Source organism: Artemia franciscana, chromosome 9 (genome assembly GCF_032884065.1).
Source record: "Artemia franciscana chromosome 9, ASM3288406v1, whole genome shotgun sequence".
NCBI lineage: Eukaryota > Metazoa > Arthropoda > Branchiopoda > Anostraca > Artemiidae > Artemia > Artemia franciscana.
Window position 1 is genome coordinate 28,248,065 of NC_088871.1, and position 26,566 is coordinate 28,274,630.

At 37.1% G+C, this 26,566-nt stretch overlaps 1 protein-coding gene and 1 long non-coding RNA gene across 2 annotated transcripts; one reads left to right on the plus strand and one right to left on the minus strand.

Moving 5' to 3' along the window:
* Positions 1-1,948: 1,948 nt before the first annotated feature.
* On the minus strand, positions 1,949-11,179 carry LOC136031228 (uncharacterized). Its single transcript, XR_010618466.1, has 2 exons — positions 10,532-11,179; positions 1,949-2,457 (listed from the first exon to the last, which is right to left on the minus strand). It is a non-coding gene; the product is annotated as an uncharacterized LOC136031228 (long non-coding RNA).
* Positions 5,337-10,404, plus strand: LOC136031535 (zinc finger MYM-type protein 1-like). The gene is made up of 3 exons (XM_065711204.1): positions 5,337-5,514; positions 7,227-9,356; positions 10,285-10,404. Exons 1-3 carry the CDS (start codon positions 5,407-5,409, stop codon positions 10,402-10,404), a joined length of 2,358 nt encoding a protein of 785 aa, XP_065567276.1. The 5' UTR covers positions 5,337-5,406.
* Positions 11,180-26,566: the final 15,387 nt, after the last annotated feature.

A 26,566-nucleotide genomic window follows, 5' to 3' on the forward strand; every position in this document is an offset into this window, starting at 1 on the left:
CGTCATTGATATTCCTTGTGTCCCGGTCGTCATTCGTGTCCCGGTGTCCCAGTTTGTATATACATTCGTTTTTGAATTGGTCTTTTTTTTAGGTTTTAGTTTTCTGCCTTTTTTTTTAGTTTTTTTTAGTTATACCTCATGATTCTAATGATTGCCCTTGAGCTTTGTTGATGGTGATTGCTAATCGAACATTCTCTGTATCCCCATCGTCATTTATATATCCCCCTGTGCCCCCCGGCGTCCCCGTTGTAGTTGTGTCCCTGTGTCCCGGTCGTCATTTATATTCCCTGTGTCCCGGTCGTCATTTGTATTCCGGTGTCCCAGTCTGTATATACATTCGTTTTTGAAATGGTAAATGATGAAATAAATTTTTGTATTTTTCCCCTTTTTGTCTTTTTAGTTTTTTTTTGGTTTTTACATTTTTTTAGTTTTTTTAGTTTTTTCTTTTTAGTTTTTTTTTTATTTTTATTTTTTTAGTTTTGTTTTTCTCCTTTATTTTTCTTTTTGTTTCCTTTTTTTAGTTTTTTTTATTTTTTAGTTTTTTTAGTTTTTTAGTTTTTTTAGTTTTTTTTATTAGTTTTTAGTTTGTTTTTTTCTTTTTAGTTTTTTTGTAGTTTTTACCTTTTTTTTTAGTTTTTTTTTTACTTATGTCCTGGTCGTCATTTATACTCCCTGTGTCCCGGTCGTCATTTGTGATGGTTTGTTGACGGTGTTTTGTTGATGGTGATTGCTAATTGAACATTCCTTGTGTCCCGGTCGCTTTCTCTTTGAGTGTCCCGGTCGTCATTTATATTCCCTATGTGCCGGTGTCCTGGTCGTCATTTGTGTCCCAATGTAATTTCGTAATTTCGTCAGTCGAAAACATAACGTCAGCCGACACAGAAACATGACGTCACCTGATCCACAGACAGACAGACAACTTATTTATGTATATATATATATATATATATATATATATATATATATATATATATATATATATATATACAAAACTGACTTTTTTCTGTCAGAAAGTATGAAAGCAAAACAGAAGAAAAACTGTATTCAGAAAAATAAATTGTCCGATATACTTGTAAAGAACGTTAGTGTGATTAGAAATACTCAAAAGGGGTGCCAATCTATGGTGACGAGGCAACAAAGAGCTCAGGTCTTATACCCCCTTTAGATTTTGACAAACATCTTTTTTGTATTTCATTTGAAGAAATAAAAAACAGGGATACTGCCCCCCCCTCGATTTTAGAAAAAAAAATTTCGTATATTCGCTGAAAAAAAATCCTTGTCCTCCTCGTCCTTGGTGGTCGGGCGTACCTTACAGTCACGTTTCTATAGCGTTAAAAAAAATTTTTGTGGTCTGGCGCCCCTGACAGTCACGTTTCTATAGCGTTACGTTTATTTTTTTGGTGGTGTGGCGTCCCTGATAGTCACGTTTCTATAGCGTTACGTTTATTTTTTGTGGTGTGGCGTTCCTGACAGTCTTCTTCCGTGTTCTGCGCAACCTCAGGTATGACAACAGTTCGTGGAAGTATTAGTCTTCCAATAAGAACAACAATAGTAGTAAAATAGATTTCTATTAAAATCATAATTGCCAATTATCACTATTATTATTAACAGGGATGTCTGATATGTTATATCAAAAAACCAAATAATTTGTAAGGTGGCTGATTCTACTAGTTACATGAAAACATTTTACAACCTTACTTTGTTGCTGTTACTTGATGGTGCCTTACAAAGCCACTTAGTTACTTTCTATGCTAAAGAAATAATAGAAAATATTTTTTTTTTACACAAAATTGACCGATTATAGGCTATTTACCTGCTGAAAATAATAAAAAATTCAAGTTTTACATTCTTGCAACAACAGCAAGAAGAATAGAGAAAAAAAAAGTTATTTCGATGGGAAAAATTATGCGGAATGAAGTATTTTCAAATACAAAACAACAACACCTACTTGTTAGTTTAAAAATATATTATTATAATATGCCTAACTTGAAGAAAAGCAACAGTATAAAAGTGATAAGAATACTAAATGTTAAATGCACACTATATTAACAAACTGAACAACGTAAATGAAGAAAAAAATAACTTTCGCACGTCATATGGCTTTAAATGCACTGGGATCTGTTCACATTGACTCGTTTTCCTTTATGTGTATTCACTGGTTTCATACATTTTCTAGAAGGGCGTCCCTCTATCACTGACGTAAGACAAACATCTTCAAATCTTCTAAGAAAGCCTGTGGCTGCTAATTCTCGTATTATTTGTAACGCGTTTAAGCTAAGATAGTCACTCAATAGATTTTTCTTCTACCCATGGTCGAAAAATGGGAAGGGTTGCTGGATATTGCGCACCTCTTTTCCTCCGTAAAGTTCCATCAGCACCTCTTAATGGGTAAGTTGCCAACATAATAGGTAGCTGCAATTTTATGGGACGGTCAACTCCTTTGGGTTCAATTTGAAACTAAAAAAAGAAAATGGTTTTGAGAATGAAATTCTAACAGTACTAGAGAGGTGAATTAATGGTAACCTTGAAAAGTAGCAATATATTTGCAAATAAACTCAGTGAGGTATTGCTCAAGAGATATCTGGTTTGTAGAACTGTGCTCTGAAGCAAGGAGTGTCATGTGGCAGTGAAGGAGAGAGTGAACTTAAAGGGCGTAAGATAACAGATAAGGAGATTGTGAAAAGCAAAGAAAGTGAAAGTGTCTAAAAAGTAAATGTCTCAAATTACCACCTTCTTAAACAGTAACTGCCAGGTTGGGGCAACTAAGCAGTTTTGTATATTTTTGTCTCTACAGATAAGCATAGGCACCCATAAGTTGGAATTTTAGGGGGGGGGCTTTAATGGTCTAATCACCACTTCCTATGTTCTATAATAGAAATTTCAAGACAAAAATATAAGGAAGCTTCATTCAGCCTTGCCTCCCTCCCCCCTTTTAGGGCGCCCATGAGGATGAGTATTAATTTATAAAATCATATGTACAAAATTTGCTAAATTTCGATCATTCAATGATTTTTGGAAATTTTTTCAATAATCATTATGGGAAAAATAAAAGTTCTATTGTGATTTTTAGAGGTCGGAATTATGATATGCCTCAAGAATAGCAAAGGTAAAGATAGTCAGGTGGATTTCATTTAAATAGTCTTTTCTTTGCAGTTTTAAGCAGTATTTCAAAAAAATTAATAATATTTCAAGTTCTAATAATTTCGAAGGTTTACAGAGGAAAACAAACAGACAAAGCTTTGAACATTCGATTTTATGTGCACTAGCCAAAGAGCCGATGCCACTTTTCTGCCTAAAAGAGACCCCTTCGCGGGCTTTTCGTCTCCATCCGGGGTCACCGACCCTTGAAATTGAATATAGCTCAGATGCTCGACCCTCATGAATGTGATTCAATGACGTCATATTTCCAGCTTTGGGCTATGCTTTTTTAGCTCTCTTTTTTAGTTTTTTTTTCCTGGGTTTGTATAGCCTGTGTCCATCCCAATAATTTCAAAAATTATCCCGCATAAATTACCTAGCAGGACTAGTTTAGTTTATTTTTCAGTGTGTACATAAAACAGTGAAACAGCAACCGCGCAGTTGAGTTTGGATACAGTGGAACTTACGTGGTTAAAAGACTTTAACATCAAAAAATTAAAACTCAGAAAAAACTTTGAGAAAAAAAATCTAGCTATAATACACTTTAACATATATACAAAGATGTACGTATATAAAACGATAGCTTACTCGGGATGGGGGGGAGAGAAGTTCTTTGGAAGAACAATATAAGGGATTGCTTTTATGTGCAGTTTATGTCTGAAAATCAACAAAAATGTCGTGCTTATACCTGTCATTTAATTATAATTGTCATTTAATTATAAAAGAAAAGCATTGAGACCTTGGAAATATCATGTTTTCCTTCTAGTTTGGTAATTTTTTCTCCTTGGTCTGTCAGAAATTTGATTGAAAATTCTCACGCTTAAAACGAAAATACAGCTAAACTAACGTAATGGCCGATTTCGTCCATTAGCACAGCAATTAGGCTTTACGGAATTCGAAAATACGACATGTCCAACCAACCATGCAGTGGCGCTTTGCCTCGCTGAATGTCTACTAGATTTCAGCTGAACATTTTTCTTCTATATTATTTTAAACAAAACGGAGTTTAACGGAATTTCAAGACCCAAGGGTTGTTGGGTTTTGACCTAAAAAGTCTTGAAATTAGAGTAAAAACATGATATAATCTAGAGAATTTTTGATAAACCATATATATTATGCGTGGCAATTCACCCACCGAATTTTAAGCTTAAACGATTTTCCAGATATCGAGGCTTAAGGATGTTTCTTTTCAAAAATATTAAAATTTTCTCCTGTTTCGATTTGTTCCCAATGCTTTTTTTTTAACTATCTCATCTTCAGCCTTAATTTTAGGCACCTGTGATACCCATTTCACTAGTTCGAATCCTGTAAAGGTACCAAGGACGGTGCGAACATAATCTAATTGTTTGAAAGATTAAGTGGAACATTACTCGACTACATACTGTCTGAAACAAACTAGAATAAATTTGAAATTAAATTTAGTGAGAAAGACTTCCATAAACTGGTATGTAGTTTCTTGATAGTATGGGTATTAAATCTGTAAGGGAAACGCTGATTATAAACCCCCCTTCCCATATGATCATGGGTCTCGTATGACCCATGATCATAGGAGAATTGCTAGAACAATTTTTGGACTTAGAACAGGACGTTCTAAAACAATTGAAGCTCTCAATAAACGGAGGGCAAGCTCTACACCAAATTGTGATATTTGTGGTGTTCATGGGGATGTTAGGCACATTATTTTTGCTTGTGAAAAGTATGAGGTAGCAAGAGTTAAGTTAAGGGATAAATTGGTTAGGAAATTTGGTGCTTTTGCATTAAGATGTATTTTAGGTCATGCCCCATCCCCAAAGTCAGTGGCGCCATTTGGGGGGGCAGGGGGGGGGGGGCATGCCCCCCCTGATTTCTGGAGGGGCCCAATTTCAACCACGTAATTCTTTGTTTATTCGTCCTTGTTCTACTTTTTTCTCTTTTTTTTACCGTATTTCTACTGTGAATTATTACTAAATAGCAAATTCAAGATACTCGACGATTATTGCATTTCAAGAAATATCCTGTTTTTGCCGTTCTCTCTAATTAATTTATGGTCACCCTTTTGGCAGGGGTTTGTAAAGTAAAGTCCTTTCTGGGCTCGGGTACTTCTGTGACATTGAAGTCTCTCCAGTGATTAATGAATCCCGTCAGTCGGCACATTTATGTGTAGGCTAACATCTAGAAAAGAGGGTATCCAGACCAGGGTTTGTATTTAGTTTCTCGTTACCCTTCATCAAATAAAGAACCGTGAAACAGTGTTGAGTTGTGTTCAAGTTCAAATCCGATTATTGAAACATGAGTTCATCCGGTGCGAGTGGTGCAAAAAAAAGGAAAATAAAAGCCCAAAGGAAAGAAGAAGAAATAAAGATGCAACGACGATTGGCTTCGTTTTTCAAACCGACTGTAAGTAAATCTACCACATTTTAAATTTTGTCCTATTGCGTCAGGAAGTACCGATCTCGCGGAATTGCCAGAAATCCGGATCCCCCCCAAGTCCCCCACAGTGCCCCCATAGAGGAGGGGGTCTTCCCCCTCCTCTACACCCCGCTCTTCATGCTAAAGTTTTTCAGCATTTGTAAAAAAGTTACTTACTGTTTTAATAAAACGCCCTTTGTGTTTGAGGAGTCATTTTTAAAGAATTGGGACAAAATTTAAACTTTAGGATAAAGAGCGCAGTGTTGAGGAGGAGGCAACCCCCCTCGTATATGTAATAATTCTTGTTATTTTTAAGTTTTAATAATGCTCCTTAATTTCAGTTGAAAAACTTGTTTTTCTATTTAATTTCTGATCATTTTTTAAATAAAGCCAGGAAATCTGGCTTCACCTCCACGGAGAAATCCCCCTTGGAAACATCCTCTGAACAATACAATCCTGGTTAAAATTTACTGGGACAATTACCCTTAACACTTCCAAGCGTGAAATTGAGCCAGTAAATAGAAAGCAAGATATATAAAGAAATTTTGTATAGGAATTTTGTACTAAAAAAAAAAATTTTAGCGTAAAGAGCGAGGTATTGACGAAAGGGTGAACCTTCTCATATGTAATAATTTCTTTTCGTTTTAAGTTTCAATCCTGCTCCTTACTTTGAGTTGAAGAAACTTTTTTTTCATTTAATTTCTTATTCTTTTTTTAATAATGCTTGGAAATCCAGTGCCCCCTTGATCGAAAATTCAGCTCCCCTATGAAAAGTTTCTCCATGGAAAGATCCTCCTACATAACCTCCTCTGCTCGAGCTGCCCCCCCACCAGAAAAAAACTGAAAATGTCTGTATACTTCGCAATTACCTATACTATTTATAAAAAAGGGCAAAGTCCACAAATTGAACACCTTCCCCCAGAGACTTTGGACAATTAAGACATCTTTAAAGACATATTTATTAAATTTTTAAATATATTAAACAAAATGGCTGTTTCAAAATTTTGATCAGGTGACTTAGGGTAAAAAGAGGGTGGGATGGGGCCTAGTTGCTCTCCAAATTTTTGTTCATTTGAAAAAGGGCACTAGAACTTTTAATTTACCTTTGAATGAGCCCTCTTGCGATATTCTAGGACAACTGGGTCAATACGATCACCCCTGGAAAAAAAATAACACGCGTCCTTGATCTTTCTTCTGGCAAGAAAATCCAAAATTCGTCATTTTAGCAGATAGGAGCTTGAAACTCCTGCAGTAAAGTTCAGTGATGCGCTGAATTAAATGGTGATATTTTTGTTAAGGTTATATTACTTTCAGGGGGGGGGGTGTTTTTCCCTTTTTTCGGACATAAGACAAATTTTCTCAGGCTCGTAACTTTTGATGGGTAAAACTAAATTTGATACAACTTATATATTTGAAATTAGCGTACAAATCTGATTCTTTTGATGCATCTATAGGTATCAAAATTCCGTGTTTTAGAGTTTCGGTTACTATTGAGCCGTGTCGCTTTTTTACTTGAAGTTCGTTACCACGAACTAATTGATTATAGCTTCGTAGTTCAATTGATTATGTTTTTTGTTGTTGCTTGCTCTAAATTTTGTGTTGTTTTCTATGTTAATTATGTACAATTCACGTCCTGGTAAAAGAAGTAACTGGGACATCACTTTTAATTTGTTTTTAATTAAAACTTGATTACTCTGTAGGATAGTGATGCTGGGACGTCAAGGGACAACCCATCGGCAACCGAAGTTTTACCGAGAAACGAGCAGACCCTGGACGTGAGACACATTTCTGAGGAGACAAACCTGCGCGAACCACAAACGGAGGAAATGGCTTCCAGAACGATCAGTACCGATTTGTCCGTGAACCCGTATGATAACCCCTGCCAACCAGTTTTGACTGACTATCCCGCCACTACCATCGGGAATCGCAAACGAAAATTTAACAGCTCCTATTTCTTGAAATACCCATGGCTCGAATATTCGAAAGAACAGGACTCGGTGTTCTGTTTCAATTGCCGACATTTCAGTGGATCCTCGCAAAGATCAGGCGAAAGGTATGGAGCTAGAGCATTCATTGATATAGGATTTAGAAAGTGGAAAGACGTTTCTGAACTGATACGGCAGAACGAAAACAGCGACCGACACAAAGCATGTACCATTTCTTTGACTCAGTTTAAAGCTATTGAGACGGAGGCGGCCGAATCTGTTGCGTCATGCCTCTCCAAAGAACGCGAAAAAGAAATACTAGAGAATAGACAGTACGTAAAAGCTCTACTAAAAACTACAGCATTACTTGGACGGCAAGGTCTTACGTTTCGTGGCCATGATGAAGGGGAGTCTAGTGCCAATCAAGGGAATTTCGTAGAGACAGTACATCTTTTAACAGAAATCAACCCGGACTTGATGAAAAACTCTCGTAAGGCCTATGGCCATTACATGTCACACGAGTACCAAAACGACTACATTGAGGTCATAGGAAATGAAATCAAAAGTTCTATCGCGAAAGAAGTCAGAGAAGCAAAATATTTTGCCGTTCTTGTTGACAAGACAAAAGACTTCTCAAAAAAGGAACAACTCGCGATCTTAGTGCGCTATGTTCATGACCTGAAAATCAAAGAAAGGGCCATAGGTTGCTACCACATGCGCAAGGTTGACGCTGAGAGTTTGGCCGACTTCATTTACAACGAAATAAAGGGTATCGGCCTTGACTGGTCAAAGTGTGTTGGACAGTGCTATGACGGGGCCAGTGTAATGAGCGGACACTTTTCAGGAGTACAGACCCGTCTCCGGGAAAAAGCACCACAAGCGGTGTACACACACTGTCATTCCCATAGACTTAACCTTGTCATTGGCGATTGTATGCAGAAAATACAAAGAATTTCATCAGTATTTTCAGTTTTGCAAACAGTTTACAGTTTCGTCTCCAACAGCAACACTCGATACCAGTTGTTCGTCGAAGCCCAGAAAACTGCCAATGTGCCTGTGCTAACGCTTGAAAGGACAGTAGTGACACGTTGGTCTTACTGGTATAGATCAGTGGCTAAGATCCTGGTTAGATATGACTGCATACTCGCAGTTCTGTCAGTAGTTCAAGAATCTTCTGACAGGGAGGCAGCGGCAGAAGCTACGGGCCTTAAGAACCAGCTAGAGTCGTTTCCCTTCATATTCAGTTTGCATGTCATTCACGAAGTTCTTGCAGTGATAAACCCTCTTTCTGAACAACTACAGGCAGCAGATCTGGTCATCTCAGAAGCTTGCACTTTAATCAGTGCAACAAAGAACGAACTGAGGAAAATGCGTGATGACGAGTATTTTCGTGTCCTATACGGCAAGTCTAAAGAGATGGCCATTAATGTCGGAGCTGATCTGTCGGAAACAAGTGCTCTCTCTTCAGCCATACCTGTTAAATCAAAACGAGTTCAGAAGATATCCGGAAGACTAAGAGACTATTTGACGACAACAACAATTGGAAAGCACAACATTGACTCCGAAAGCACAACAACGGAAGACAAAATGCGGAGAGAGTTCTACGAGGTTTTGGACAGAGTGTTAAATGAGTTTGAAGAGCGTTTTTCTGTCCACCTGCCAGTGCTAGAAGCCACACGTTGCCTTAACCCCAAATCCACAGATTTTATGGACTCAGATTTACTTTTTGTGATCGCGACATACTTCGATCAGGCGGGAATCGATACTATGCAGCTGAAGTGTCAAGCTTTAATAGCTCGTGCATTTGTGTTGCAGCTTCCACAGAAACCGGCAAATGCTTTAGATGTCTTCGCACGCCTCGGAGGATTGAAAGAAGCTTATTCTGAGCTTCTTAAGGTCGTCAGGGTAGTCCTCACACTCCCGCTCACAACGTGCTCAAATGAATGTTTTTTCTCTGTGTTGACCTTTGTGAAGGACTACCTCCGGACAACGATGGAAAACGAGCGACTTTCGCATTTGCTGCTTATATTCTCTGAGAAAGCTGCAGTGAAGGAGCTCAATTTTGAGAAGCTTGTCGACGACTTCGCAAAAATGAAGCAAAGGAGATATCCATTGCTGAAGTAACTGTACGTAAGTTTCTGATTTATACAGTAAATGTTCTATTTTAGTACTGGTTTGAGTCCCTAAATAAGCTGCAAAATATGAACCCCAAAGGTAGTACGGTACCTAAAGGCATGTTCGAAAATTTTAAAATTTTTAAGGCTGGATGGGGGCCCAAAATCGATTTTTGCCCCCCCCCTAAGGTTTTCTGAAATGGCGCCACTGTTCAAGTTGTTATGAGTCTCTGATAGACATCGCTAAGGTTTAGCAGGTTGAATCTAGAATCCGAAATTGTAAAACTCTGGCTAAAAGTATTTCTAAAAAAAAGTATATTTCATAGGCACATGCGCGTATAAATAAGAGCTTCTTTTTGCCGACAGCAAATTCAAACCTGAATTTGCTGTCGTTTTGCGATAGCTACTTAGTGCTCTGCATGTAATCTAGGTTTGTTTTCTTTTTATTGATAAATAACTGTTCATCAGATGAGACGTCCCTGATTAAAGAAAAGTGTAGATTATGAATCAAAGTGTGACACCAACGAATTTTAGAAGCCGTTTTTATTGTTGGGAAAGTCTGAGGACCAAACTGTCAGCATAAAGGAGGGAAATTTGTGTCCACTATCTTTTTGAAGGAAACATACTCGACCTTAATTACTATGCAAATATGTCAACTGAATGAATTAAGAAGGAATCAGTTAAGGAATTAAGATATATGTGGCCATTTTTATCCAAAGGAAAGCATTGACCAGTCAGGACAATCCTTTGAAATGATCAAAATTAATCAACAGGACTTAGGCTGCTTGGACTTAAGGTTAGAGGATACCACTGATTCCATGGCTAAATGGTGGATATGAGCCAAACTTTATATGCATTTTAACTTATAAACCACAAAACAGGAGCTTGACTTCCTGATGGACACCAAGAATTTCGAAGCAAAACCTATCTCCCTATAAAAAAAAGCTGAAACAAAAAAATACTCACAAAAATATCATATTGTATCCTAATTAAATGGCACCCTCTTAGATTTGTAGGGGGTAGAGGGGGAACGTAAAGCTGCTCATTCTTCCAGTCATCTGTTTCATTGGGTTTGATTTTGCCCCGAGTCAGGGCAGCAAGCTCTCTGAGTTCTGTCTGTACAACGCGATTCCTTGCCATGTAAAAGAAGAAAAACCTTTTCCATTAAGACCTTGTATGCCCTACTCAACATTGTATTTTACATACATTTGCTTTAAATAAGATTTAAGTAACGACCTTGCCGCAGCAATGTGAATGTTTTCTGTTATTTTGAGGCACAATGCAATAATTTTGGTCTGAAGGTAGACAAAGTGCTTTGAGGTCAAATTCTGCGATATAGCAAATCGATATAAATTATCAAAAAGCCGCCTATTCAGCACCCCAGTTTAATAATATTTTGGGACGCGGTGGCAACGGTACCAAAGCTATTTACAGTCCGAAAAAAAATCAAAGATTAATACAAATAAGTTACTCCAAAGGAAAAAAAATCTACTAATTTTAAATAATTATGGTGTCCTTTGATAGCTATATGTGTAATGAAAATTGTAGCATGAGTTTTAAAATAAACCAAAGTAACAAGGCTATCAATCTAACGTAAGTAAGAGATAATTTGCTGAAAATTGCTCACCTTATAAGCATTTGAGCATAATATCCTTCATTCCAGTTGTTTTAGGCCTATTATTAAATGCTCATGAGAAGTTCTTAGGTGTTGGATTTTGGATACAAACTTGAGTTCAAACAAGAATATTAATACACATTATGAGATCATCGATCCTAGACGTGTTGTATAATCTTTTTTCTTGGTCCATCCCAGAAATTTTAAGAATCATTTGTCAAGCCAAAAAGAAGCCGGTAAAGGAACCTGACGTAATGATGAAGATTCATCGTGGGTATCGGTCCTTGGAATATATTTGCCAACTTATTCCGGGTTCAAATAATAGCGGAATTGCAAATCCTGACTCAATTAGTCTTTTTATAGCTGTTTGTTGTTTTAAACTGTTTGCAAAGATTTTTTAGTTCTTCGTAGTCTACTAGTCCATGTAAAGTGTTAAATGTCAATGCATGAAAATAATCCATTAGACCAAAAAAAATTCCCTTCGAATGTTGATACGACTTTCTGGCCCAAAATGTATTCTTTAGGAGGAAGGGATTATCGTATGTGCTGAGATTAACTGAATAAAAAAGCTCATCATGCAAAAACAGCAACCCCTGATAGTATGGTAAATGAGTGTTTTAATTTTGATATTCATGATATTAGAAATAACACCGTAGAAAGTAAGATTCTTCTCTTGTTCAGAGCCGTTATTTTGCAATTTTCAAGAAACTTCAGCAAAGCTGTCATTTGAATAATGGTCCTTTAATTTTAGACTCTAATTTGGTGTAACACAATTGAAATTATTAATTTATCAAAGTGAAGACAGCTTTATTATTTAAGAAGAATATAAGAGGATATTATGGCCCTCTAATATCATAAGAGGATATAAGGCTGTCAGGCTTAAATCTCCAGACCTGGTGCAACATAGACTATATTAAACTATTTGACAAACAACTTCCCCCTGCTTTACTACTTATTTTATCCAGGAGATCCCTCAGATGTTTTTTTTTTTTTTAGTCCTACACGAAAAGTGTCCATTTTGAGTGCTGTTGTTTCATTAATAACATATTTGTAGTCTCTTACAAAAGAGGGCTCAATTCTAGGTGGCAAATTTTATAATCGGGTTTCTCCATAACTAGTTTTGACCTATCTTTGTAGTTGCTTCATTCTATGTATGCTCCACTACATGTTCTTTCCCGGGCTGTTTTACAAATGTTTTACAATCAATTTTTATATTCGAATAAACCATAACGTTTCAAATATGCTTTTGTATCTTCACCAACGATAATACGCCTTTGTACCAACAAGTTTGGAAAGGGAAAAAAAACTGCTAGGCGCACTTTCATCAACGAAACAGAATCACACCATATGCTTAAAAAATCTCTTTCGCACGTTGACTAATGGTTTGCGTATCTGACTCTATGCCTTCAGGCGGGAGTGCAATGCATGGCTGGGGGAGGGGGGCAAACCATCCGACACTTCCCTTATTTTTTGAGCTGGTTCGACTCTCCCCTGAGCTCACTGAGTCATGCCGCTGACCCACGCTCCAAACGGGGTTAGCTTCCCAAAACACATTGGGCTCTTGTGGTGATAACCAATCAACTTTTCTCTCAACTTTCTTTCAAGAGTTTTTGCTTAAAATGATTGAGCCACCATATATATTTTCCATTATTCAGCAGTATTTTTTTCCTCATATTACTTATCTTGCATTTTAGCTTGAAAGGCAAAAAAGAGAGATCCAAGAGAGCTTGTTCAATTGCGAACCTAATTGTGGTTGAAAGGACCACAGGTTGGACATAGTTGGTCAAGTTAAATAAGATTCGCATTAATTTTGATACCGATACTTACTTCAAATCAGTAAGGATAGTTTAATGCTTTCGAAGAAAGAAAGCTCCTTTTTTGCACAAAATAAAAACAGAAACTGAATCAAGAAGCGACTACATGTACTTGAACACAATTTGCCACACACCCACACAAAAAAAAAGAAAAAAAAAGAAAACTTCAGTGAACTTAGGGTGGTCTGCCGACCACAAAGTTAAAGAACATTGTCTTAGAATTGTTTTTCTCTAAAATGAAACTTAGCAATCCGATCTATTAGTCTAACAGCATCTCCGAGTCTTTTGTCGGTGTCAAAGTGTTGGAATTCAATTTCGTCATTTTTTTTTGCATACATAAGACAAAAACAAAAACAATGACAGACAAGACTGTACAACAGATAGATCAGGATATCTTAGTTACACTCGGGTTTACATTTTCAATATCTTGCACCTCCTTTTAAATCGACCGCAATATTTTTGGTGTTTTTAGTAATATTTATAAAATCACACCCAAAATTCTTACCCGTATCCCTTCGGATGCTTACACGCCGGGTTGGAAACCCCTGGGATAGGTGATGATAAAAAGCATTTAATTTGAGCAATGCATCGACAATGTTTCTGTTTTCCGTAAATAGAAACAGTTAAACCGACTGAATACAAATAGACAGCCTGTTTCTGTTTACTGTTATTTTGAGAGGTAGAAAACTTTTGCCGAGAAAGCGGTATCTACAAGTCCTTTGTATCCTTATTTTTTTTATGAATTGTTTTCTATCATTGTACTAGGGTATGAACCAATTGACAAGACTTCTAAATAGAGATAATTTCTTATTCCTCTATTTCTCTAATAATTATTTTCTCATTCTTAAGAACTGCTCAGTTGACACAATCGATCCTGATTAAGCTTTGAAAATACCCCATTAACATGGAATTAATAAAGAAGACGAACAACCTTACTTAATCTACGATAAATTTGGAAAGCTACGAATCAACCTGAGTAAGTTTGTTTGTTTTTTGTTGAACAGCTTTTGAACAGCTGAGAATTCTTCTAATGGAAATGACTTAGACCCATTCACTATGTCGCAATGGTGTTTTACTAATATTAAATAAATAAAAAAACAAACAAGTTTTTTCAACTGAAAGTAAGGAGTAAGATCAAAACTTAAAACGAACAGAAATTATTACGTATACGAGGGCGTCGTCCTCTCGTCAATACCTCGTTCTTTGCGCTGAAGTTATCCAGTTTCATCCCAATCTCTCCACTCTAAGCGTTTTCCAAGATTTCCGGTTTCCAAGATTTCGGTTTCCCCCCTCCAACCCCCTATATCCCCGGATTCGATTCGAATTGAAAATGGAGTATCTGAGAAATACGATTCTTCTATATATCAAGTTTCATTAAGTTCCGGTCACCCATTTGTATGATACCTCGATTTTCACGTTTTCCAAGAATTTCGGTTTCCCCCTCCAACTCCCAGAATGTCATCAGATCTGGTCAGGATTTAAAATAAGAGTTTTAAAGCACAAGATCCTTCTAACTATCAAATTTCATTAAGATCTGATCACCCGTTCGTAAGTTAAAAATACCTGATTTTTTCTAATTTATCCGAATTACTATACCCCCACCACCCACCCCCAACTCCACCAAGGGAGGGGATATGGTCTGGTTATGTCAGTCACGTATCTTGGACTTGTGCTTATTCTTCCCACCAAGTTTCATCCTGGTCTCTCCGCTTTAAGCGTTTTCCAAGATTTCTGGTCTCCCCCCCCAATGACACTGGATCCGGTAGGGATTTAAAATAAGAGATCTGAGTTACGAGGTCCTTCATAAATATTAAATTTAATTAAGATCCGACCACTCCTTCTTAAGTTAAAAATACGTCATTTTTATAATTTTTCAGAATTAACTCTCCCCCCAACTCCCCCAAAGAGAGCGGATCTGTTGTGGTTGTATCAATCACGTATCTAGGACTTGTGCTTATTTTTCCCATCAAGTTTCATCCCGATCCTTCCACTCTAAGCGTTTTCCAAGACTTTAGGCTTCCCCCCCAAAACTGCCCCCAATGTCACCGGATCCGGTCGGGATTTAAAATAAGAACTTTGAGACACGATATTCTTCCAAACATCAATTTCGTTCAGATCTGAGCACCTGTTAGTAAGTTAAAAATACCTCATTTTTTCTAGTTTTTCCGATTTAATCCTCCTCAGACTCTCCCCCCAGATGGTCAAATCAGAGAAACGACAATTTCTAATTTAATCTTGTCTGGTTCCTGATACGCTGCCAAATTTCGTCGTCCCAGCTTACCTGGAAGTGCCTAAAGTATCACAATCGGGACAGACAGACTGACTGACCGACAGAATTTGCGATCGCTATATGTCACTTGGTAGATACCAAGTGCCATAAAAATTCATGATGATCAAACAGTTCGTGGTAACGAACTGTAGTAAGGAGCGACCCGGCTCAATAGTAACCAAAACTCTAAAAAATTGAATTTTGATATCAATAGCTACACCAAAAGAATCGCATTTTAATGCTGATTTTAAATATATAAGTTTCATCAAGTTTAGTCTTACCCATCAAAAGTTACGAGCCTGAGAAAATTTGCCTTATTTAAGAAAATAGGGGAAAACACCCCCTAAAAGTCATATAATCTTAACCATCAGATTCAGCGTATCAGAGAACCCTACTGTAGAAGTTTCAAGCTTCTATCTACAAAAATGTGGAATTTTGTATTTTTTGCCAGGAGACAAATCACGGGTGCGTGTTTTTTTTTTTTTTCCAGGGGTCATCGTATCGACCAAGTGGTCCTAGAATGTCGCAACAGGGCTCATACTAACGGAAATGAAAAGTTCTAGTGCCCTTTTTATGTGACCAAAAAATTGGAGGGCATCTAGGCCCCCTCCCACGCTCATTTTTTCCCAATGTCAACGGATCAAAATTGAGATAGCCATTTTGTTCAGCATAGTCGAAAACCATAATAACTATGTATTTGGGCATGATTTACTCCCCCACAATCCCTGGGGGAGGGGCTGCAAGTTAGAAACTTTGACCAGTGTTTACATATAGTAATGGTTATTGGGAAGTATACAGACGTTTTCAGGGGGATTTTATTTTGTTTGGGGGGTGGGGCTGAGGGGAGGGGGCTATGTTGGAGGATCTTTTCTTGGAGGAATCCGTCATGGGGGAAGAAAAATTCAAGGAAAAGGGCGATTTTCTAGCATTACAATTAGAAAACAATGAAAAATAAACATGAAAACGTTGTTTCAAATGAAAGGAAGGAGTAGCATTGAAACTTAAAACGAACAGAGATTATAACACATATGAGGGGTTCTAAAAATACTTTAGCATAAAGAGCGAGGTATTTAGGAGGAGATAAATACCACGCTCTTTATGCTAAAGTATTTTTAGTAATTTCAACTATTTATTCTACAGCCTTTCTGATTCAGGGGTCATTCTTAAAGAATTAGGACAAAACTTAAGATTTAGTGTAAAGAGCGAGGTATTGACGAGGATACAAACCCCCTTGTATACATAATAAAAATATAAGATTATGAAAGTTTGTTACGTAAGTTGCTAATTTATAAGTTACGTATAATTTTTACTAATAAAAACGTTCGTTAAAAATTGAAAGTTCTAGTTGCCTTTTTAAGCAACCGAAAAATTGGAGGGCAACTAGGCCTCCTTCTCCACCCTTTATTTCTCAAAATCATCTGATCAGAACTAAGAGAAAGCCATTTAGCCAAAAAAAGAATTATTATACAAATTTCATTTTAATAGTTTATGTGCAGAGAGCCAAAACCAAACATGCATTAATTCAAAAACGTTCAGAAATTAAATAAAAAAAAAACTAATTTTTTTAGCTGAAAGTAAGGAGCGACATTAAAACTTAAAACGAACAGAAATTACTCCTTATATAAAATGGTTTGTCCCCTCCGCAATCCCTCGCTCTTTACGCTAAAGTTTGATTCTTTGTCACAATTCTACTATTTAAAACAAACTTGACTCTTTGCCACAATTCTGTTTTTTAAAACAATTAAAAGCTTTAGCGTAAAGAGCGAGGCATTGCGGAGGGGACAAATCATTTTATATACGGAGTAATTTCTGTTCGTTTTAAGTTTTAATGTCGCTCCTTACTTTCAGCTAAAAAAATTAGTTTTTTTTTATTTAATTTTGAAAAAGCCTGAATCTCTCGAAAATGGCGTCACATCAAAATGAAAGGTGTACCATTGGAATCATCATGGTCGAAAACCTTTCGGGGAAATTATAGTTCACCTCCTTGAACAATACAGAGAATCACTTTTTTGCATCGGTAGCACTGATTTGCCTCCCATTTTTTTTTTTTGGCTCAGCGGGTTACCAGAACATCATAGAGAGATGCTTGATAGCTCATTCAAAAGATTTTTCTTATATCCACGTGATTTTTTTTTTGCCATCTGCAAGTGCAATATGACACTAAAATAGCCATTTCTCAATTTGGATTTTTAGTTTTTAGCGCCTACCCAAACAAAAGCTAATTGAACGTCATAACAAACTGAATAGCATAATTTACGAAACTCGTTGCCTTAAAGCACAATTCTACATGATCCATGTGCCATTTCTCAAGCGGTGACGCTAGTAGGCTACCAGAACATCGTAGATAGATAGCTCATACAAAAGATATTGCTCATATCTACGTTCTTCCTATAAATTCCACCATCTGCAAGTTCCAAATGCCACTAAAAACGGCACTTTTGATGCCATGTCTCAAGTGGAAAAGCTGAGGGTATTGGGCTAGCAGAGCTTTTAAGAGTTATGTTTAATGGTTCATTTAATATCCAATTTGGAGGCTATTAGTCCCAAATCATGGACAACTAGATAAGTCGAATTTTGTCCCTATCCTAAAGTAAAAAAGTAAATTCTAATAAAGTTGTCAAAGCGAGAAATGAGAAAGATATTTATAAAGTCAAGTAGATGTGCCCAAAGATCTCGCTTAATTGACGCTACTGATCTTGGAACAAAAAAGTGGTATTCTTCCTTTCTGAAATCATACCTCTGGCTTCTAACCAAAAAAAATGTGAAGCCCATTTTTAATTGACGAAACATCCTTTCCCTGATTATAAATCATTTAAATAAAGGAAGGGGGAACGTAACTAGTTTTGGGAATGATGAGAGGATTAACTACGGAAGTAATGTTCTTATTGTAGCATATTAAAACAGCAAATTTTGTTTATATTATCTACAATTGGTGGGAAAAGGGTTATCCTGACTAGGCCTTAGTTCTGTATCCTGATTGTGTTTACGTTCTTCTTTAGGTTAGCCTACAGTACTACATGTCCTCCAAAATAAGACCAGAAGATGCAATTATTTGTTTGCTTTTAGTTTAATTATAACAGCATTCTTGTAAATATTAAGCTATAATTAAACAACGGCATGCATAAGGAAATGTGGTTTTATTATCAAACATTTAATCGCAGATGTTTTGGGCTTTCCGTCGTGCTGCTTGTTTTAGTGGAACCCGCAAATTTCCAATCGGAATGTCATGGGAAAGTGTTACCAAATTAAGATTTTCGATCAAATTCTCATGGTTCGACCTCAGTAGGAAGTAGAGGTCAGGAGCATATAAGAGTCACTGAAAAACTTACAAACGGACAAAGATGACCACTTATGCTCACAATTTGTTTAAATGATGATCATCCAAATCAGCGTGTTCGCCATCTTGCTGTTCGTGCAGTTTAGGGGCTTCATCAGAAGCCTATGAAAAAGGGTATTAGTAAGTAAACTAAAATCAGATGGATAGTCGTTTGTAACATAATAATAGTAGTTTGTATATAAGTATTGGAGTCAGAAGGTGAGCATCGTGACAAGACAGTGAAGAAGAGAAAAAAGGAAAACAGACGCACACTTGAACAAGAACTGAATTTATTTTCAGCTTAGAAATATTGAAATTAGCTGTCTTAAAAGAAGGAAATAAGAGAAAATAAACACATATTATAATGGCCAGATGCTTCCGTAGTCATATACTAGATTCAAAAGATAACGGAGAAATCCCCAAGATTACCATGGACCTTCTTTAGGTGATCTTTCTACGGAGTGCTATCTCATCCAATAAGTGATTTAGAACTCCCCTAAAACGTCACTGGGTGAATCTTTTATCGTATTAACAAATACAAACTTTGAAGAGATTTGGACGTCACAGGTAATTCTGGAAAGTTAAAAAGTGAAGCAGGTACACCTGATAAAAACAAGGGGTTGCCGACACTCAGAAATCATGTACAACAGGTGGCGTGTATCAAGAGTATCAAGGGTGGCGTAACGGTGCCAAGCTTGGTAGAACTTCCGCCAAGCGTGGTGGACTTGAGCCGGGCATGGTGGACTTGTGCTGGGCGTGGCGTGACTGTGCCAAACGTAGCAGAACTGTGCTAAGCGTGACGAAACTGTATTAAGCGGAGCGGAACTGTGCCAAACATGGCGATGTGTGCCAAGTCTGGTACAAAATGTGGCAGTCAATATCTTCAAATCGAATTAGTAATTCCTATTATACCAATCCCTATAGTAAGTAAATATTTAGTAAAAGCCGATGAGCTAGTATCATAATCTAAAAGCAGAATTATTTATAAAATTTTTATTATTTAACATGTACAAGATTATTGATTAAACACTGCGAATACTAAATTCGCGAATGCTCATTTTTATGAGTTGGGAGGGATTGTAGGATTACAGGGTCTCTCCCTTGCTTTTTTTTAAATGGGTTGTATATGCCGTTGTAAAACGTGAACTGAAGAGGAGCGAAATATTGAAAACGTGATTCAGGAGATAAATTTCTAAATTAGAAACGAATTTAAAATAAAATAAAAATACAATTGTTTTTAAGTACTTTTTGTGCAATTGTTATTTTTTGTACAATTGTACAAAAAGTACAATGGCAGCAGTTAAACTTAAAACAAACATTATTTTTAGAATATTTCACTAAATGTATGCACTATACACTATATGTTACACTAAAAAACAAGATCTAAGAGCTCATATGGCACTTGTGACGAGGTCAGGAGAGCTAAGAGCCAAGAGCTCATAAAGTATGAGCTGTAGAAAAATTCTAAGCCTCAATAGATTGATTTAAAAGGAAAATCAGAGGTTTAATGCCGGTCGGGATTTAGAATAAGAGCTCTGAGTCACGAGGTCCTTCTAAATATCAAAATTCATTAAGATCCGATCACCCACTCGTCAGTTAAAAATACCTCAATGTTTCTAATTTTTCCGCTCCCTTCAGTCACCCAGATGGTCGAATCGGGGAAAACGACTTTATCAAGTCAATTTGTGCAGCTCCCTGACACGGCTACCAATTTCCATCGTCCAGAAGCACCAAACTCGCCAAAGGACTGAACCCCACCCTCTAACTCCCCCAATGAGAGCAGATCCAGAACGGTTACGTCAATCACGTATCCACGGCATTTGCTTATTCTACCCACCAAGTTTCATCCCGATTTCTCCACTCTAAGCGTTTTCCAAGATTTCCGGTTTCCCCTTCCAACTCCCCCCGATGTCAACATATCTGGTTGGGGTTTGAAATAAGATGAAAACATTTACTTATTCTACCCACCAAGTTTCATCCCGATTTCTCCACTCTAAGCGTTTTCCAAGATTTCCGGTTTCCCCTTCCAACTCTCCCCGACGTGAACAGATCTGGTTGGGATTTGAAATAAGAGCTATGAGACGTGAGTTTCTCCTAAATATAAAATTCCATTAAGGTCCGGTCACCCGTTCTTAAGTTAAAAATACCTCAATTTTTCTAATTTTTCCAAATTAATACCCCCTAGCTCCCCCAAAGAAAACGGATCCGTTCCAATTATTTCAATCACGTATCATTAACTTGTGCTTATTCTTTCCATCAAGTTTCATCCCGATCTCTCCACCCTAAACGTTTTCCAAGATTTCCGGTTTCCAAGATTTCTGTTTCCCCCCTCCAACCTTCTATGTCCCCAGATCCGATTCGAATTGAAAATGGAGCATCTGAGACATAAGGTACTTCTATATATCAAGTTTCATTAAGATCCGATCGCCCATTCGTAAGATAAAGATACCTCGATTTTCACGTTTTCCAAGAATTCCAGTTTCCCCTCTAACTCCCCCCAATGTCACCGAATCTGGTCGGGATTTAAAAGGAGAGATTCAGAGCACAAGTTCCTTCTAAATGTGAAAATTCATTAAGATCTGATCACCCGTTCGTAAGTTACAAATACCTCATTTTTTCTAATTTCTCCGGATTACTCCCCTCCCCCCAACTCCACCAAAGAGACCGGATCCGGTTCGGTTATGTCAGTCATGTATCTTCGACATGTTTTTGTTCTTCCCACCAAGTTTCATCCTGATCTCTCCGCTTTAAGTGTTTTCCAATATTTCCGGTCCCCCCAACCCTCCCAATGGCGCTAGATCCGGTCACGATTTAAAATAAGAGATCCGAGTTACTATGTCCGTAACGAGGTCACGTATCTAGGATATATGCTTATTTTCCAACCAAGTTTCATCCCGATCTCTCCACTCTAAGCGTTTTCCAAGATTTTAGGTCCCCCTCCAACTACCCCCAATATCACCGGATTCGGATTCGAATCCGAATCCGACTTCGAGTCCATATCACCGGATTCGAGATTTGAAATAAGAACTCTGAGATACGATATCTTTCTAAATATCAAATTTCATTAAGATCCGATCACCTGTTCGTAAGTTACAAATACTTCATTTTTTCTAATTTTTCCGATTTAACCGTCCCCCACTCCCCTCCCCAGATGGTCGAATCGGAGAAACGACAATTTCTAATTTAATCTGGTCTAGTTCCTGATACGCCTGCCAATATTCATCGTCTTAGCTTGCCTGGAAGTTCCTAAACTAGCAAAACCGGGACCGACAGACCGACCGACAGAATTTGCGATCGCTATGTCAATTGTTAGATACCAAGTTCCATAAGAACTACCAAATACTTCAACAAAAAATGCGCTAGACACAATAACAGTGTCATAAAGATCTTTTATTTTGTCTTAGTTTGATATTGGAAGGGTTTATTTATTAGCACTTCTTAGGACAATTTTGGGTTCCAGTGTGATCAAAGGCAATCGGTGAATAAAACGCTATAAACTAACAGCTGGCTACAGTTTTGCACTTCAATTTAGTTTCAAGTAAAAATTTAGCGTAAACGTTTTGAAGATGAGGGGCGCCGAGAATCCCTGTAATCGGATCCCATAGTAATATACCCTGTTTGTTGAAAAGGGATGGAAAAATAAAATGTCGTATAAGTATGTTTGTAAAGTTTGTACAGTCTAGTTTGAAAAAACAAAACAAAACAAAAAACCCCAGAAAGTGTAGAGTTCAAAAACTTTCATTTACACGCATTCTATTCAAACTTAAAAAACAAAGAATGTGTACTTGTGTCTTATAGCCACCACACTCAAGTTCTGTTGAGAAGTGAAGTTTAATTAGTTCTAATAAAATAAAGATAATACCAGTTTTTCAGATAGTGGGGTGAAATTCATTTCAGTTTACAATTTTTTTTATAGGAAATAGCGTCTGACCATGGATGTTAAAATGACAATTTGGGATTTGCCAATGACTGAAGAATAGGCAATTAGACTACCTTAGACCACCTATTCCAACCTAACCAAAATACCAATTAATTATTCAATTAAACTACAGCTACAATGTAGTTTCCCACCAAGCCGAAGCTAATTGTCTGGTATAAAGACCGTGGAACCGGTTATTGTCTCATGTTCGCGAGTATGGTGACTGCAAGACACAAATACCACCTAACCTAACCTGCGCATATTTCTATGTTGTAGTTTTCACAATTTTGTTGATAAAATATTATATTTCCATCATATTTTATTCTATTTCATTAGCATTAACCAAACTTCACTTCTCAACAGAACTTGAGTGTGGTGGCCATAGGACACAAGTACCAAATAATGAAGTATACGTTTATTCTGAAATGTAAGATATTGCTCCAAATGCTGGCCTTTAAGCAGGGTCGAATTTAAAGCTTTGACCCTTCTAGGTTCAAGCGTTTTTGCCGCATCATTTTTTGCAAGATTTTCGGGGAAATTTCTGGAAATTCAGGGACAGTGGAAGCACTGAACAAAGCGCAAGTTGTGAGCCAAAAGTAATAAAAGAGAGAGGTGATACCGAATTCTCAGCTGCCATTTTTGGTATGCATCAAAATGTTTACAAGTGGCCAGGGAATTCCTGTGGTGCTATTAAATCACTTTTCTTCGAACGGGCAGCGCGGCAGCGGAGTGCACTAGCACCCTGACGATAAATCACGTCAGTCCACTTATGCTAAGAAAAAATCACTCAGGGATGATTTATTGCGCCCCTGGCCTAGTGGGCCATTTGATAAATCTGGCCTGCCTCTAAAAATTTTGAGAGGATATGGGTCTTGCTCTTACTTATGGTAATTTTTGTGTTCTAAGATGGAATTTATTGATCATTTTTATTTCTAGACTTTTAGGTGCCATTCTTTCAACTTACAGAAACGTCTGTTCGATTGAGTTTTAATTTTGATATAGCTTTATTTCTGGGTCCTCATCCAGAAATATGGTCTCTCCTCATCCGGATCCTCATCCAGTCTTCTTTAATGGATTACGGACTTCTTAACTGGAAGAAAGCAAGTTGTGTGCGTAGAAGGTTGTCTCAGCAATACCAAAGAGGAAGTTCTTAGCGGAGTGCCCCAGGGGTCAATCCTCGGTCCCCTTCTGTTTAATCTCTACATCAACGACCTAGTTGAAGGCCTCGAATCTGACATCCTTCTCTACGCGGACGACGCAAAGCTCTATCGTGTCATCTCGTCATGTGAAGACCTTCATCACCTGCAGGCGGATCTTCAACGAATCGATGACTGGATGAAGAAGTGGATCATGGAAATCAAGACCCAGAAAAGTCATATCCTCACTCTGGGTCCACATAACTTTTCGTCCTCATACTCTCTTGGTTCTGCTGCACTCACTCTTAGTAGAGAAGAAAGAAACCTAGGCATCGTGGATTCTGAACTGAACTTCAGTAGCCACTATGAAGCTGTCGTCAAGAAGGCTTCCAAAGTTGCTGGTATGGTCAGAAGAAACTTCTCGTGCGAGGACGACAAAATGCTTGCTACGCTCTATAAGTCCCTTGTCCGCCCGATTCTTGAGTATGGACATTTTTCTACAAGACCATACTACAACAAGGACATATATGCTCTCGAAAAGGTTCAGAGGAGGATAACTAAATTCTCTCCCAGGTTACGCTTCCTTCCCTACGAAGAGCGGCTTAGAAAGCTTGAAATCCCAACCCTCGCCTATAGATTCCATCGTGGTGATCTTATTGAAATGTACAAGCTCTGCAATGGAGCCTATGATAACATACCAGCCCAGAGAATCGTGCAGTTAAATAAAAATCATCTCCGAGAACATCAGTACAAAGTGAGTACGGAACGCTTTTACAAGGACATAGGCCGATGGACTTTCGGCAACCGAGTGATTCAGCATTGGAACAACTTACCAGAAAGAGTAATCTGCTCCACAAACCTACTGACATTCAAGAAGAAAGCTGATGAATATCATTCAAGTGACATTTTCTCCTTGTGCAAATTTAGAAGAAATGCAAATTAAGATTTTTGTTTTGTAGAGGCTTACAAAAATACATATATATATATATATATATATATATATATATATATATATATATATATATATATATATATATATATATATATATATATATATATATATATATATATATATATATATATATATATATATATGCACAGACAATGGGACAGCGAAGAATATTGTATATTCGCAAATTTTACGTAGTTAAAAACATATATATATATATATCTATCTAAATTCACAGGTGGGACACAGGGAAACAACTACAATGGCGCGTAACAACAAGCGCGCGCGGGGGACTTGGGGGGGGGACGCAAAGCGCCCCCACCAACAAGGTGTTGGTGTCGCGCGAAGCGCCACACCAACAGCTAATAGCTTTTATAAAGTCTATTTTTCATATCTACGTTTTCCCTAAAAAAAAATTTCCACCTGCAAGTACCCAATTGGCACTATTGGTGCCATGTCTCAATTGGAAAAGCTTGGTCTAGTGGCCTACCAAGAACTTTTTAGATAGATGTTTAATGGCTCATTTGAAAGCTATTGCTCATATATAGGTGCTTTTTATTAGTTCTACTATCTGCATGTACCATATAGCGCTTTAAAATGGCACTTGGTGCCACATCTTAAGTGGAAAAGTTTGGAAGTACAAAACGGTACCAGTTTAATATTTATGCTCCCAAACCCTTAACTGGAGATTTACAAGAGCCCTTCCCATATATTCCCCCTCCCAGCCCCCTTAGTAAGTTTCATTAGTCCGTTGGGAGAATACGCTATTAGCTCTTTAACGCGGTCAGCCGATGTTGAGGCAAGCAAAATGATTTTTTAAATATCGAATGTTCTTAAGAGGAAGAAATTCATTGAATAACAAATAATTGGATCTAGAAATTTCAAATGACTATTCCTGTTCAAAAAAGTTTAGCTTCATCGAATATAGTTTAATGCTCTCACTCTTTATAATAAAAACCTTATTAACTCGATGTTTTATAATTGCCAATTGCATATGTAATTGCGAAATAAGGCCCAATAACTATGCTTTTGGTGAAGACATAACTCTCCATAGTCTTTGGGAAAGGGGTTCAGGTTACACAATTACAGTCCTACAAGAACAAATAGATTGAATTCGATCTTCAGCCGCCGTAGTTCACTTACTAGCGCGTTAGACTTTGAATTAATTTAAAAAAAAAATGTTTTTCTGAGGAAAGTAAAGAACGCAGTTGAAACAAGAAATGGACAAAGATTATTACTTCACAGCCTATCTAATATATATCAATAAAACTAGCGCAAATAAACCAACTAATTATGTTTCCCTATGCTTTTAGGATTATAGAAAACTAGCGCTTTACTGAAAACACAAAAGTCAAGCATAAAAAAAAAACAGGAGTATTGATTTGGGAGTCAAAAGTGTCTATGTAGCCTGACAACAATAAACGAATCTATAAAGCTTTTCATAATGTTACACCAGTTGTAACATCAGTAACTTTCAGTATACAATTAAAATTATTTTTAAAATAAAAGTGTAAAATTAAATATTTTTTAATAACCGCGAAGTAATTGAAAAGCATACGGAAATATTGGATCGATTTATCAGGTAGTATTTTGGTCTCGCCAGCTATAATACCAATAGTGAGTAATATACAGTCTTAAATTGTAAGAAATATGCTTTAGAAATATATTTGAAATGAAGATCAAATAAGGCATAACATGGAATTCAAATTATTTCTCTCTAAGCAACATTGAATTTCCAGCTATGATACAAATTTTACAGCTAGTCTATATTCCCAATGCTATCAAGATGGCTTTACTTTGAACTCGTAAAGGATTGTACATGATTGATCGTAAAAGGGATTGATAATATTTCTTTTCTGTAAAAAGTGTCCTTAATTGGTTTGCTTTTACTGTACCAAAACTCCTATATTATTTCGTGTTTTCAGTAAAGCGCTAATTTTCTATAATCCTAAAAGCATAGGGAAACATAATTAGTATGGTTTA

Excerpts from the sequence above, each read along its gene's own strand:
- LOC136031535 (XM_065711204.1), top strand. The coding sequence starts at position 5,407 with ATGAGTTCATCCGGTGCGAGTGGTGCAAAAAAAAGGAAAATAAAAGCC. Across the intron at positions 5,515-7,226 it reads CTTCGTTTTTCAAACCGACT|GATAGTGATGCTGGGACGTC; the intron begins GTAAGTAAATCT and ends ATTACTCTGTAG. Across the intron at positions 9,357-10,284 it reads AGCTTCTTAAGGTCGTCAGG|GAAAGCATTGACCAGTCAGG; the intron begins GTAGTCCTCACA and ends TTTTATCCAAAG.